The 16449-nt window shown below is 39.6% G+C and overlaps 1 protein-coding gene across 9 annotated transcripts in view; it reads left to right on the forward strand.

The window, feature by feature from the left end:
- MTUS2 (microtubule associated scaffold protein 2) overlaps positions 1–16449 on the forward strand; it is a 694372-nt gene that overhangs the window by 251229 nt on the left and 426694 nt on the right. For 3 of the 9 annotated variants that reach the window (XM_063697237.1, XM_055359735.2, XM_055359734.2), the window contains one exon: positions 5234–5293. The exons of the other annotated variants lie outside the window; for them this stretch is intronic. In XM_063697237.1, coding sequence (XP_063553307.1) covers positions 5234–5293 — 60 coding nt within the window. The remainder of the gene's footprint in view (positions 1–5233; positions 5294–16449) is intronic. 9 annotated transcript variants of the gene reach the window in all.

Raw genomic sequence — 16449 nt, forward strand, 5'->3', positions numbered from 1 at the left:
AGTTTATCAGGTATAGTGTAGTATGAAGGGCAAAGGATTTGAGGTGTGAGGGTGAGGAAATGGCAGGAAAGGAAGAAAGGGTGCTTCAGACAGAGGGAATGGTATATGTAAAGATTGGCACAGGTAGATTGTAGAGTGTCAGGGGAAAGATGAGAAAAGGGACTGGAGAAGATTGTGACACCACTGTGAGCTGCTGAGGAGTTTGCCTTTTATCCTAAGAGCAAGATGGTGCCATTGTAGGGTTTAAGCAAGGGATTGATACGATCCTCCTTCTTTTTTAGAAACTTTAGTTGGACTGAAGTTTGGAAGACAGGAGTGGAGTAGGGTAGGGTAGGAAGGATTGGACATAAAGAGACCCCTTAGGAGGCTGTTGCAGAATACCAGAAAGGACAGCCCAACTTAGGTAGTGGGAGAGTAGGGGATGGAGAGAAGTAGATGGGTTTAAGGAGGTGGATTTAATTAAATTCCTTTATTAGTCAGGGTTTTTCAGAGAAGCAGAACCAATATGAAATAAGAGATTTAATGTAAAATATTGGCCTATATGGTTATGGAGGCTGAGAAGTCCCATGATCTGCTGTCTGCAAGGTGGAGACCCAGGAAAGCTAGTGTTTCAGTTGGAAGACCTGGGAGCCTGAGAGCCAATGGTATAGATTCCAGTCTGAGTCTGCAGCCTGAGAACCAGGAACATCAAAGGCAGGAAAAGATTGATGTCCTAGTTCAGTCCGTCAGGTCAGGCAGAGTGTGAATGTAACCTTCCTCTACCTTTTTGCTCTTTTCAGATTGTCAACAAATTGGATGGTACCCACCCACGTTGGGGAAGGCCATCTGCTTTCCTCAGTCAACCAATTCAAATGCTAATATCTTCTAAAAACACCCTCACAGACACACCAGAAATAATGTTTAACCAGATATCTGAGTATCCCATGTCCTACTCAAGGTGACACATAAAATTAACTATGACACCTCCTGACACTGTGAGCCACATTCACATAAGAATAGTTTGAAAGGGAAAAGAATTAAGGAAGAAAAAGCAAGGAAAAGCAGCTCTAGCTCAACTCTACTGGCAAAAATCCATTACTAATTCGAAGAGATTTAGCTGAAGCGTATGGCCCTTGCAATGACCTGATTCGTCTGTAATTGTGTTTGTTTTTTAAAATGGATAGTAAAGATGAGGATGAATAATTTGGATTTTTTTTGTCCTGTTACTTTTGACCTTTGGTTGATATAAAATCTCAAAGTATCTGTCCTGTTTATCATTGTATATGAGCTCCTAGCACAAAGCTTTCTTCTGGATTTTATAACAAAAAGGGGATGTATCCTATTTTCTACACTCTTCCCTTCATTATTCCAAAACCATATAAAAATCATGACTTCAAAGCATAGGCTGAGAAGGTGGAGAGTACTGAGTGATTTGGGTAGGTGGAATCTCATGCTGGAGAGAGGGGATGGAATCATGCAATAAATATTTACTGGACACCAGCTGTGCTGGGCTTTCTATCTCGGGATGGCTTTTCCTGTTTCTCCTGGTGCCTGCCTCTGAAATTTTCAATTCTGCTCTTTGTTTACCTTCTCAAATGTTCCTCTGGAACCTCTACTCACCTTTCTCTTGAGGGTTAATCCATGTGTTTCTCCTCTCTGGTTTACTTATTTATTTTGCTGGAGTACATCCTTGGTAATTTCCTAAGAGAGAGTTCAAAGAAAGCAAACTTGCAGAATGTTAATATTTTTGAAATCATCTGTAGTCTGCATTTACTAGATTAAAAATCATTTTCTAGGTTGAAAAGAGTTTTCAACTATAGAGACTTCCAGTTTTGTTCAAGAGAAACGGTAACACCAGTTGGGTAAATATTCTTCTGTAGGTGATCTGATTTTTTTTTTTTTTTCCTCCTTGAAAGCTTTAGAATCTTCTCTCATCCCTGGTGTTTTAAAACTTTTTAGTGGCATTTGTGTGTGGATGTGTGTATATGCTCGTGAGAATGTGTGTCAGAGAAAGAGAGAGGTTTATGTTGCTAAGGATTTGTTAAACTGTTTGAAACTTGTCTCTCTGTTTGAAACTTGTCTCTCCCTTCAGCTCTGGGCAATCATCTTGTGTTCTTGTTAGTTTCTACCTCTCTGTTTTCTCTTTCTTTCTGGAATTTCTGTTATTTGCTTTTGGACTTCATAAAGTGATTACCTGTATCATTACCTTTTTCTGGTGTGATTTCTCTTACCTTATGTTTTCCTTCTGCATTTTAGACAATCTTACTTGACTTAATTTTCTAACCCTTCAGTTGAATTTTTGTTTTGGTATTTTTAATTTCTAAGAATGCTTTCTTGGCTTCTGATTGCTTGTTTTTTTTTTGGTTTTTGTTTATTTATTGATTTATTTTTTTGAGACAGAGTCTCATTCTGTCGCCGAGGCTGGAGTGTAGTGGTGCTATCTCGGTTCACTGCAACCTCTGCCTCCCGGGTTCAAGCGATTCTCCTGCCTCAGCCTCCTGAGTAGCTGGGATTACAGGTGTGCGCCACTATGCCTGGCTAATTTTTTTTTTAGTAGAGATGGGGTTTCACCATGTTGGTCAGGCTGGTCTCCTACTCCTGACCTCGTGATCCTCCCACCTCAGCCTCCCAAAGTGCTGGGATTACAGGTGTGAGCCACCGTGCCCAGCATCTTGCTTGTTTTTATAGCACATTGTTCTTTATTTTATTGTTGCAATATCTCCCCAAATTTCTCTGAGGATACTAATTAGATTTTTTAAAAGATCTCTATGTTGCTTGAATTTTTTTTTTTTTTTTTTTTTTTTTTTTTTTTTTTTTGAGACAGAATCTCCCTCTGTTGCCCAGGCTGGAGTAAAATTGGCATGATCTGGGCTCACTGCAACCTCTGCCTCCCGGGTTCAAGTGATTCTACTGCCTCAGCCTCCTGAGTAGCTGGGATTACAAGTGCGTGCCACCATGCCCGGCTAATTTTTGGTATTTTTATTAGAGACGGGGTTTCACCATGTTGGTCAGGCTGGTCTCGAACTCCTGACTTCATGATCCGCCCGCCTTGGCCTCCCAAAGTGCTGGGATTACAGCTTGAATTCTCTTTATATTCTTCAGGGCAGTTTTTCTTTGCTTTTTATTTGTTTTATGCTGGAAGATTTTCTCAAATTCTTTGTGATCTTTTACTCTTATTATTGAGTTGGATGAGCTTGAGTTAATTTGTTCAAATTCTTCAGAAGTCTGTTTCCTCCAACTCCGAGGTGTGGCAGGGGGTGGGAGTAAGAGGAAAATGTATGTGTACTGGGTGCTTACCCTATGCCCAGAAGAGGAGATGGGGGGTGGGAGTAAGAGGAAAATGTATGCGTACTGGGTGCTTACCCTATGCCCAGAAGAGGAGATGGTGGGTGGGGGTAAATAGTTCCTGCCTCATTTCTCAGCCCATTTCTTCCTCCATCTTCCCTTGGATCTGTATCTTGGAGTTTCTGGGCCTCCAGGCTGGTAGGTCAGCAGGTTCTTCTTCTACTGCAGCATTGCTGTCTCATCTGCTGCAGGCTGTGCATCTCTTCCTCTGTTCATCAGTTTAGGGCCTCCATCTGTGTCCTGTTTCCAGAAATTGTGACATATCTAGCTCAGTAAGTACTTGTCTCTTTTCTCTTTTTTTGATCTAGGTTTAAATATGCAGAGTGCTTAATAGAAAGCACTCAGTAAATGTTGGTTGTTATTTTTAATTCTACCTCTTACAATTGAATTACTCTCATTTTCAAGCATCTTTGATTAGAGAGGATAAAAATACCTGTATTCTGTCTCACCTTGTGCTGGCAGTCTCGCCAAAATCTAGTCAACAAAACATTGACTAGATTCTCTTAAATCTGGTCAATGTTGTTGACCAGCATCTCTGAGGGTGCTTTGCAGTATTGTAAAATGAGTGCATTTCAACTGTATTGTAAAAACATTATGAAAATGCATTTTAAGGGCACTCCATGGAAAAGACTTCTTATGTCATCATACTACAATTTTCTGAGTTGTTTCCTTAGCAAATAGAATACCTGCTTTAATTTTACTTCCATTTTGAAATGCTAAAGCCACTGATCAGAAAACATGATTCAACTGAATTTGCTCACAAAAAATATTGTTTCTTTTAATTTGCTTTTGGGCCTCTGATGTTTCTCCTGAAAATCACTGTTATGAAGGATTCAGGGGCTTTAGCAATCCATATTTATAACATAACAGTTTAGTAGCATTAGTAGATTTGGAATCAGTAAAAAATCATTGACCAACTCTTCTAATTCTGAAAGATATTAGTACAAGGTCACTCAGTATTTGACGTATCTTTTCAAACAGTGTCTATTTATAAGCAGATCTATCCAGCAACAAAGCCTGACATTTGCAGTATTTATATGACTTGTACCTTACCTTTTGCTAATTTCCTTCCATTGGTAGCACTTTGTCGTGTTCATTCCACAATCCTTAACTTTCCATTTCCCTTCTATGACATTGGGTTAACTCTCTCTGGTGGTCGTTTTATTCTAATCCGGTGGAAAATATGTCACTAGATATTTGTGAATGTCTGGGTTATATGCAGTCACTTTCAATGATACAACACGACCCAAACAGAAGTGCAAATGCAGACACTCAGGTCTTTGGATTATTCTAATAACCCAAAAATGCTTAACCTCAATTTCTTAGGTTGTTGAAAGAAAGTCACCTCAAGATTTGAACCTCAATTAAAAACACACTGCATAAATAGGTTTATTTGGTTTTATAGTTTCTTGCTCAGTTACCCTCGTGTTTTGTATTTACCTTCAACCAATCTCTTCACAACTCCAAAAACATTAACAAAATAGAACAAAACAAACAACTTTGACTAGTTTCTCCTTCTGGCCTGGATATTAAATAATGCCAGGGAACCACAACTATCTGATGAGTCTTTCTATGATTGCTCATAATTCCCAGGTTGTGTACACATGTGTAATGAGGTCAGTGAAAGGCGGGTGTGTGTGTTTGGGGGTGGGGGGTTACCCTTTACCTTTTGCTACATAGATTTTTAAAATCAAAAGCATGAGGTCTAAGCTTTCCTCCATCTGTTTACAGCCTTGCCTGTGCAGGCACCATGTGTACATCTTGCCCTTCTTCATTATTCACCTTTCTGGGGCTCACTTTGCTGATCACGGGGAGTAACCCTACAGGCTGACCACTCTGTAGGAGAGCCTCCCATAGAGCTTTTCAGACCAAAGTTTCCTAAAGTCCCTACAAATGATTGTATTTTCAGGTGTGCATGCTCTCAGTGGGACATGGTTTAACTACAGTGGTTCCCTTGGAGATCTTTCAGGTATGTAGACCTTTTCTCATTCCTATAACAAAGAGAATTACTCTTTGCTCACCCCCAAGCCTCTCAACTAATCATTCAGCAAGACCTGCGAATTCTGTAACTTAATGCATCCGCTCAGCCCCGTTCCTGCTCTCAGAACACCAGGATTTCTCTCTTTATTGGCTGCCTCCCAACTGATTTCCCTGTCTTCAGCCTTGCCCCTCTCCAGCCCATCTTCCACATAGCAAATCATACCCAGCTCTCCCTCCTTTAAAATTCTTTGTTGGCTCCACATTGCTGTCAGAAGAAGGGCCAGACACCTTAATGTCAAGCAAGACTCTTCCAGCTGACCTCTGCAGTTTCTGCTCCCCTAAAATGCCCTATTTCTTCTATAGTCCTAACTTGACTAGCTCCTTTTTATCCTTTATGACTCAGGTCAAGTTTACCTCCTCCAGTAACCTATTCCTTGCTTAGTCCGGGTGGTGCTAGGGATCCCCTCTCCTGTGTGCTCCCACAGCTCTGGGTCCATGCCTCCGTCATGCCACTTAGCACCCTTTAGTGTCATTTTCTGCACATGTGTGTCTGATAGCAGGAACTGTGCATCATTTTTTAAAATTATTTCATAAGAGCTGTCATGGCACGCGGTGTACGTTCAATGATTATTTCTCAAACTCAGCTGAACTGAGTGAAGGCAGAGGATATGTCTTCACTGTTCTCTTCCTTCTCCTACTTCTTCAGCTTTACTGTCCCTGAGGTAATTTTCATTTTCTAAGCTTCTGTGCTCCTCTCAAGTGACTGCAATACTGACACTATGAGTGCTTCTATTTTAGTCACCTATCTCCTGGGTTGAGAGGGGCTGATCTTCTTCCCAATTTTCTGTATCTTTGATCTTAGTTCTTTATTTTCCTTTCCCGGAACTAGTTAACTAGCTAGCTAGCTCTAGGGCTCTCTCAGTGTCTGTCTCTGACTTTCTGTCTCTCTTAAACCACAGTTTTATTGAGATATAATTCACATATTTCACCATGTATTTCCACCATTTAAAGCATAAATTCAAATATTTTAATCCTATCCACAGAGTTGTGCAACCATCACTACAGTAATTTGAGAACATTTCATCACCCTAAAAAGAAACTTATCAATATACTGTCACTCCAGATTTCTCAAGCCCCAGCCCCTGGCAACTACTAATCTACTTTCTGTCTCTATACATTTGCCTATTCTAGACATCTTATATGATGGAGTTATACAATCTGTGTGACCTTTTATGTCTGGCTTCTTTCACTTGCCTTAATGTTTTCAAGGTTCATCCAGTTTACACCACATATCAGCATTTCATTCCTGTGTTAATCTACTCAGGCTGCCCCCTCCCATTTGTAAAAGAGACATAACGGGAGGCACACAGGGTTCACTATCCCAGAGCAGCTCTGAAATGCATCAGGACACACGTTGGTACGGGTAAGTTGTTCCACTGTCTAAGTGATTTTTCATGGCTCTGGCCTCTACCATCTGGACTTTTGATTCTGCCCTCTTTGTCTACTTTCCTTTTTTATAAAAGTTTTGAATCCTAAGAGTGTTCTTAGCCTGTTTTCTGCCTGCAGAAGTTTGGTTGTCTCAAGATCTCCTTTCAGTTAGTATTATCTGACTGTTTTAGTCTAAGCTGACTGTTTCTGCTAATATAATTATCTTAAAAAGTTTGTGAGTCTGCTATGAATATTACTGGATTCACTCCATTAGATAAAAGCCACATCAAAAAAATCACTTCAAAATAAAGCCTTTCTCTACCTTGGGCTTCCACTGAGGTTGCTGAGGGACAACAACTTTATGTTTCCTAGAATCCTATTGATTACCAGTCATTTAAGACACTGCCTTAGATTTTTCTGGTCTTAACCCAAGGATTTTAGTCACACCTTTAGCTTCACCATTAGACCATATTTTCCTGTTAGTGTCTGAACAGGATCATTGCCTAGAAGTCATTTCTTAATTTTGGTATTATTTACCATCTGGAGAGGCTTGGACTTTTCAAACCTCTAACAAGTCCTACCTCCTTTACATTTAGCAATTGGTTTATATTGAAGTCTTTAGCTTATCCTTCTACTCTTACACTTTACCAGAAGAGTGAGAAGAAGATAGGTAGCATCTTCAAAACTCTACCTGGAAATCTGGAAATCTCCTTAGCTAGATTTTTAAGTTCATAAGTTACAATCTATACGTTTCATATTATAGAAGGTAACATTGTTGCTCAATTTTCTGCTATTCATTAACAAGAATTCACTTCCCATTAGTTTCCTCAGCTTCCTTTAAGCCTTCACTGACAGCTTCTTCATAAAGCTTCTTCTGGAAGTCTCTTTGAAGCTCCTTAGGCTTTCAGTAATGCTTTCCTCAAGTTCCTTACAGCTTCCACTCATTGCCTGGCTTCAAAGCCACACTTACAGAATAAGTTTTTTATTATGGTTTAATAGCACCCTCTTCCAAGTACCAAAATCTGCATTAGTTATATGTTGCTGAATAACAAATCACTCTAACGCTTAGATGCTGAAAACTACAACAATTATTTATGATCTAATGGTTTCTATGGGTCAGAAATTTGAGAACAGCTTGGCTGAGTGATCCAGTCTTGGAGCCTCTCATGAGTTTGCAGTCAGATTTGGTTAGTTCTACACATCTGAAGGCTTGATGGAGGATGGAGAACCTTTTTCTGAGATGAAGTGATTACTCACATGGCTGACGAGTTGATGCTGGCTGTTGGCAGGCCTCAGTTCCTCCCCATGTGAACCTCTGGATGGGGCTGCTTAAATGTCCTCATGGCATAGCTGGCTTCCCCCTCGATGAGCAATCCAAGAGCCCAAGGAAGAATCTGCAGTATCCTTTATGACCAAGACTCGGAAGTCACACACTTCGCTTCCTCAGTATTTTACTGGTCAGCCCTGATTCACTGGTGTGAGGATCACTGGAGAGCCACCATCTTGGAAGTTAGCTCCTGTGCACCTTGACCTATGTTCTATTTTTCCTTTTGGTGGAAAGGTGCTTTTGCAATTACAGTAAGAGTGGCATTAATGATAGCAACAATAGCAATGCCTATCATTTGTTGGGTGTTTATTATATGTTAGGCAATGTGATAAGCATTTTAGATGCAATTTCTTTTCTATCATTGTAATGAATAGATGGTTTTATCCTAATTTTTCATGTGAGAAAACTGAAATTCAAAGAGTTTGAGTCTTTCTTGAGATTATACACTTGCTAGTAATTATACAAAATGCAGATCTGTAATACAGTTCTGAAATGTGCCACTTCTCTTGCTTTGTTTAATTGTGTCTTTCTTTTCTCCTTTGGGAGAGCTGTAGCCCTAATACTACAGAGTTGTGTTTAAACAGGTTTGTCCCAGTGTGAAGAAAGCTTGATAAAAAACAGCTGCTGTTTGTTTATGTTTCCAAGCAAGGTGAGAGAGGAAGAATTGCTTCTCAGCCATGTGAACAAAGCAAACCACCTCTCTAACAAAATATCTGTGAAAGGAGAAACTGTAAAAACAACTAGGAAGAACTATGGTAAAATTAAAAAAAAATGAGCCCAAACAATATATTGCCCTGCACATATAAATATACCAGAGAAAAACTTCAAATATGAAATTATAAGGAAAACATGGCCCTTGAATGAAAACACTGAATCATTCTGCTTGATGTGTTTTGCTTTCATTTAGTTTTTTCTTCCCATAGCACTTACTCTCGCCTCTATTCTGGCCCTGTTACCCACTTTATCTTAGGCTGTGGTTATCAGTGAGCCACAGTGCTCCAGCAGATTGTCAGCCCTGGTAGGGACTACTCCTTCTTTGTTTCTGAATTTTCCAGAACACCTTGTGAAGTGTCTTGACAATGGTAGGCATCTGTGAATGCGTATTGAATTGGATTAATATACATTTACTTTCTTAACTTCTTTACTGGTTGCCTGGAATGTCAAGAACGTTTGACAATGTTGGATGGATCTTTATCAATATAATAGTAAAACTAAAAACGCTATGATTTCAGTTGATTGAGATATTTTTGTAACATTACAGAGTCATTAAAAGGAGAATCAATACAAAAAGGGAAAATGGCAAAACAAACTTAATTCTTCAAGTTTCATCAAAATGAGAATATCTGGTTTTTTCAAAGGATTTATCTTTTAAAAGAAAAATGATATTATTTTGAAAGAACAACACATCTTTTAAAAGTTCAGCAGCAGCACAATCTTTTTTGTTGTTCGAATAGAAATTTTCATCTTTTTTTTGGGCAAAATCTTGTCAGAATATAATGCCTTGATAAAAATGAAAGAAATGAGTCCACTTCAGCTTCTTTGCATGAGATTTGAATATTTGATCTTAGGTTTTTATTAAAAAATGTTTATTAGCTTCTGGATTTATTTAAATTAATTTCCCTATTAGGATTTTATTCATTTAGAAGAGTCTTTGATCTGCCATACAAAACATTTATTCCACCTGCATGAGGGGAGTGTTTTTGTAGAGGACATACAATAACAGACCAAGTTTTCTATCTGACACAGGCCCTCTGAAAGTGAAGATATTTATATAGATTGGGAAAACAGCCATAGCTCTGTCTTAATGTAAGCCTATTCCTGAGCTGAAGAACTTTTATTTACCATAACAGCTTTGTTGAGATATAATTCATGTACTATATGCAATTCACAATTTAAAGGATACAATTTAGTGGTTTTTAGTATATTCACAGAAGTATGCAAATATCACTGCAATTTTATAACATTTTCACAGTCCCAAAAAGAAAGAAATCTTGTATCCATTAGCAGCCACTCCCTCAAGCCCCAGTTCTGGGAAACCATTAAGCCATTTTGTCTCTATTTTGGGCATTTCCTATAATGGAATCATATAATATGTGGCCTTTCAAACTTCATCCACATTTCAGCATGTATCAGTACTTCACTCCTTTTTATAGCTGAAAAATATTCCAGTGTATAGGTAATCCACTTTGTTTATCCATTCATCAGTTGAAGTATATTTGCATTCTTTCCAACTTTTGTCTCTTATGAATAATGTCAAATTTATGTGCAAGTTTTATGTAAACATATCTTTTCATTGGAATATACCTAGAAGGAGGATTGCTTGGTCACATTGCATCTCTGTATTTAATCTTCCAAGAAACTGCCAGGCTGTTTTCCAAAGTGGCTGCACCATTTTACATTCCCACCAGCTATATGTGAGGGCTCCAGTTTCTCCATATCCTCACCAACACTTGTTATTGTCTGTCGTTTTAATTATAGCTGTCCTAATGAGTGTGTCATGGTATCTGATTGTGGCATTGATTTGCACTTTTTCTGATGGCTGAAAATGCTGTGCATTTTGTCATGTGTTGCTGGCCAATTAGTTGTACATGTTCTTGGGGGAGATACCTATTCAATTTATTCGCTAATTTTAAAATTTGGTTATTTTTCTTTTCATTGTTGTGTTGGAATAGGTATTTATACATGTTGGATATTAGACACTTACATTATTTGCAAATATTTTATCCCATTCTTAGGGTTTTTTTCTCTTTTTTGATAGTGTCCTTTGAAGCACAAAAACTTTCAGTTTTGATGAAATTCAACTTACCTAAATTTTTCTTTTGTTACTTATGCTTTTCATGTCATAGCTAAGAAACCATTGGCTGATCTGGTGTCATCAAGATTTATACCTATTTTTCCCCAAGAGTTTTGTAGTTTTTTCACACACCTTGAAGCTTTTAATTCATTTTGAATTTTTAAAATATAGATGAATAGGGGTCTAGCTTTCTTTGGAATAAGTATATTTAACACCATTTGTTGAAAAACCTCTTCTTTATCCAATGAATGGTCTTGGCAACCTTGATGAAACTTAGTTCACCACAAATATTGGGTTTATTTCTGGAATGTTAATTCTGTTCTACTTAGCTATATGTCTATCTTTATGCTAGTACCACACTGTCTTGATTATTGTAGCTTTACACTAAGCTTTGAAATGGGGGAGTATGAGCCCTCCAACTTTGTTCTTATTTTTCAAGATTATTTTGGCTATTCTTTGTCTTTTGAATTTCTATATGAATTTAAGGATTAGCTTGTTAATTTCTGCAGATAAGCCATGTGGCATTTTACATAGGAATTGCATTGAATCGGTAGATCAATTTGGGGAGTATTGCCATCTTAACAATATTAAGACTTCCAATCCATGAACATGGGATGCTTTCTAATTATTTATGTATTCTTAAATTATTTCAACAATATTATATAGTTATCAGAGTAAAAGATTTATACTTCTTTTGTTAAATTTATACCTGTTGTAGCTACTCTGTGGACATAGGTGGATTCGTATCTCAATTTTGTTTGGATTCTCATTTAGTATTAGGAAAATATTTAGGTAATTTGAATTTGTAGTAAAGCAAAGTGGAGTATTACAGAGTGGCCTTTTTATAAAGTAGTTTGGTATAAGTTAAAATTAATACGGAGGAAAAAAACCCCAAACTACTCTACTTTGGTTCTTACATTAATTGGAACTTTAGCAATGAGGTGATTCCATGGTGTATTAGGGTTATCCAGAGGGACAGAACTAATAGGATAGATGGATATATAAAGGGGAGTTTATTAAGGAGTATTGACTCACACTGTCACAAGGTGAGCTCCCACAATAGGCTGTCTGCAAGCTGAGGAGCAAGGAAGCCAGTCCATGTCTCAAAGCTGAAGAACTTGGAGTCTGATGTTCGAGGGCAGGAAGCATCCAGCACAAATGTAGGCTTGGAGGCTAAGCCAATCTGGTCTTTTCTTCTGCCTGCTTTTAATCTGGCTGCACTGGCAGCTGATGAGATTGTGCCCACCAAGATTGAGGGTGAGTCTGCCTTTCCCAGTCCACTGACTCAAATGTTAATCTCTCTCTCTCTCTTTTTCTTTTTTTGAGACAGAGTTTCACTGTTGTCACCCTGGCTAGAATGCAATGTCACAATCTCAGCTCACTGCAACCTCTGCCTCCTGGGTTCAAGTGATTCCCCTGCCTCAGCCTCCCAAGTAGCTGCGATTACAGGTGCCCACCACTATGCCTAGCTAATTTTTGTATTTTTAGTAGAGATGGAGTTTCACCATGTTGACCAGGCTGGTCTTGAACTCCTGACCTCTGGTGATCCTCCCATCTCAGCCTCTCAAAGTGCTGGATTACAGGCATGAGCCAACGCGCCTGGCCCCAGATGTTAATCTCCTTTGGCAATGCTTTATTACTGACATAAATAAAGCAGGGCAGTCCTCTAAAGCAGATTGAAAATGTCTTGAGAGAGCACTGAAAGGAGATTGGCTTGGAGTTTTTATTGAGGTTAGGGTATAGGGTGGGGCAAGGGTTTCTGTACATAAACAGGAACTTGCCTGGTTTGACTTTCCCACAAGCACCAGAGGAGGGAGCATCTAGGCTTTGTGATCAGTCCAGATGTGGGCCATAAGGGGAAATGAGAGCAGTGAGGCTGAAAAAGATGACAGCTTCAAACATCAAACACAGGAGTCTGACTATTACAATTCACCCTGATGTCTAACTGACGACTAAAACATACTATATATTATTTTATTGAATTTGAGCTTGTTTAGTAAGCCCTTATGGTGCTCTATGAGGCTTATAGCCTGAGGCCAATAAGGAAGACAAACATTCCATTGAATCCCTTGTTCAAGAGCCCAGCATTGTGTGTTCTGGGAAGCAAAACGTTTCTTGTACTATCAGTGTCTGGAACTCCAAAGTGTTAGGTTGGTGCAAAAGTAATTGCAGTTTTTACCATTCAAAGTAATGGCAAAAACTGCAATTACTTTTGCACCAACCTAATAGATAAGGATTGTCTTGATGAGACCTTATACTGTGGCTTGGGCATGTGTAGAGATATGTGTGACTTTAATTTATATTTTGGATATCTGTAGGGCAAGAGATTACCAGAGGTTTGGTTGTTTTTGTTTTGTTTTGTTTTGTTTTTGTTTTTGTTTTACCCCAAGGGTGGCAACCTTGAACAAGAAATTGTTGTGGTCTTTGACTAGACCAGAGTGTCAGACTACTGGCAATGACCCAAGAATATAAAAATATGCAGATGGAATCAACTTTTGGCCGGAGTATCCAGTGTTACATGACTGCCTGAAGTTTGTCCGATTGTGGTGACCCTTGGTTTCAGTTATGGACTGACTGTTTGTGTCTCCCTAAAATTCATATGTTGAAGTTCTAACCCCCAATGTGATAGGAGTTGAGGCTTCAGGAAGTAATTAGTTTTAGATGAGGTCATGAGGATGAAGCCCCCATGGTGGGAGTACAAGAAGAAACACTTGAGTTTCCTCTTCTGCTGTGTGAGGACACAGCAATAAAGCTGCCATCTGCAAGCTAGAAAGAGGGCCTTTACTGGAACCTGACCATGCTGGCACCCTGATATTGGACTTCTAGCCTGCAGCACTGTGAGAAATAAATGTCTGTTGTTTAAGCCACCCAGTCTGTGGCATTTTGTTATGACGGCCTGAGCTGACTAAGATAGGTCCCATCTTGTATCAGCAACATATTGATTAGGGGATGAAAAGTAGCAGCTCTCCAGTGAGCTCCGTCATGCCTGATGGTGATATTTTCATCTGTAAAATGTATGAACTCCCATTGCAAGTTGGCAAGTTGATTGCAAGTGGCTCCTTACATAGCCAAATCTTAAAGGGGTGACCTCCTCCAGCACTGTGGCATCAGGCAAAGGTCTGAGGAAAGGGGAGGCCCTCCTTCCATCCTCCTACAACTTGGCAGATAGAATATGTGAGAGGGCCCACGTTTGGCCCTGTCCTGTAGCAAAGAGGCCTCAATAGCTATGCCAAGCTTGCAGGGTGCCACTTGTATCACTCAAGGTATAATGGAGACCTGGGTATGGAGGGTCACGGGTTCAGAGAACAGAAGTCTCTCTTCTCAGGAGAGATCAGCACATGGCCAGAATTTGGTATTCTTATATTGTATACAGCAGGGCCAAGGGGGTTCAGTTTCTTGTATCAGAAGTCCAGGGGTAACTTATAGCCATTATAAGTGGTCTAGAGACTCCAGGAAGCATGAGAGGAGGTTACTAAAGCTTTTATAGTGAGGAGTCTCTGAGGGAACTAAAGGAAATGCATGTTGATTGCAGTTTGGACAGATTCTAGAGCCGGTTGTTGGAGGGAAGCCCATTGAAGATGGGCTTCAATGAAATTTACAAAGGAAGGATATTTTGCTTCCTGAACCCAAAAAAGCCTAAAAGACCCTGGGCTTCCCTTACTATTTTTGGTGCTGATACAATCATTAGCTATTTCTTAAGAGTCAGGGGATGGAGTTCCCTGCAGTTTACCAAGTAATTTTCAGGAATTTAGCATGGTGGCAAGACGTTGTACTATGCACAAGGCAATGGCCCATTTCTCTTCTGTGAACTCCTTGGTGAGTTTTTATTTGTATGTCCTGAACGAGTGTGTTGAATGTCGAATGAATGCCTTCAGAAGAGAATGTCATCAATATAATGTCATGCCTGTACTCTTGGAGAAAGTTGAGTGCAGTTAAGACCTTCCCTGCAAAGGCTTGTGTATGATGGCAAGGCTGTTGGGGGACCCTGTGGGTGGCCACCAGCTAAAGATAGGTTGTATTCCTTTAGAGGTAAAGGAAAGTTTTGACTAAGAAGCTGTTGAAGTGGGAGCTGAATGGAACATATTAGCCAAATCTATAATAGCAAAATACGTTGCAGTTGCTGATTAGATGGAGTCAGTCAATTCAATAATATAATGTTTGGGGGCCTTACTGGGTAGCACTATGGCATTAAGTTTACGTAATCCACTGTGTAGTGTCATTCATTCCAAATTTAAGAACAGGCCAAATTGAGTTCTTATATGAAGGAACAATGGAGGCATGTGATGGATTTCAGTACTTGTAAGTTTCTGTTTAAATTTACATTGAGCCATACTAACCGGTTTTACTAGGGGTATGGTCCATGGGGTCTCATTTTGCCAAGCCAATTTTGTATATGTCAAAATCTTAATTATATTTAAATGTATTGATCATTAGGCCAGAGTGTCCATGCTCACTGTGGGATATTTTAGGACAATGAATGCTATGATACTGGAAAATTTAGACAATAATTCCTGCAGTTAAGGTGGAACATACTTATGTGCCCTCTATTTTTTGTTCAGTAACTTCCCTAAGATTATAGCATGTTAATCTGTAAATGAAAGACTTATAAATTAGATCTATATTATAGATTATAATTATAGGGGGTAATTTGTTTAAATTTAATGAGATCCCAGGAATAAATGTAGTTTGAGCCTCAGTGTTAAGGCCGTGAAGATTTGCCTGTTGGTGCATTCAAATTGTGTTAAAGTTAATTCAGAACCTATGTTGCAGAAGTACAAAAGCCAGTTAGTGCCCTTTTAAATCTTATGTTGTATAAATTCTTTTAGTAAATTTTGGATTTCAAATTGGGTCCAACTGTGGGCCTCTGTTTCACTTTTTTGTTTCCTGTCTCATATCTGGTTGCTTTCTCCATCTCTTTCTTCTTCCCTCCACCCTCCTTAAAAAAAAAAACAAACTGTTGTTGTTACTGAGCATTCTCTCTACTTTGCTTAGATTTATAAGTTCCATCCTCCAGAGAGGTTCAAATCAGTATTGTCAGGGTTAGGGGCTCCTCCATGCAATGGTCTCTTTCTCTTTTTCCTTTTCTTTCCCCTCCCCCCTCCCCTCCCCCCTCCCCTCCCCTCCCCTCCCCTCCCCTCTCTTCCCCTCCCCTCCCCTCCCCTCCCCTCCCCTCCCCTCCCCTCTCTCCCTTCTTTTCTTCTTTCCTTTTTTGATGGAACCTTGCTCTGTCGCCCAGGCTGGAGTGCAGTGATGCAATCTCAGCTCACTGCAACTTCTGCCTCCTGGGTTCAAGCGATTCTCCTGTTTCAGCCTCCCTAGGAGCTGGGACTGTAGGCGCATGACACCACACCCAGGTAATTTTTGTATTTTTAGTAGAGGTGGGGTTTCACCATGTTGGCCAGGCTGGTCTTGAACTCCTGACCTCAGGTGATCCACCCCAACCCCGTTGGCCTTCCAAAGTGCTGGGATTACAGGCATGAGCTACTGTGCCTGACCTCAGAGGTTACTTTATAGGGTTTAAGAACACTGGGTTTAACTAGTGATATGGTTTGGATGTGTGTCCCTCCAGATCTCATGTTAATGTGATCCCTAATGT

This window comes from Gorilla gorilla, chromosome 14 (assembly GCF_029281585.2).
Source record: "Gorilla gorilla gorilla isolate KB3781 chromosome 14, NHGRI_mGorGor1-v2.1_pri, whole genome shotgun sequence".
NCBI classification, from domain to species: domain Eukaryota; kingdom Metazoa; phylum Chordata; class Mammalia; order Primates; family Hominidae; genus Gorilla; species Gorilla gorilla.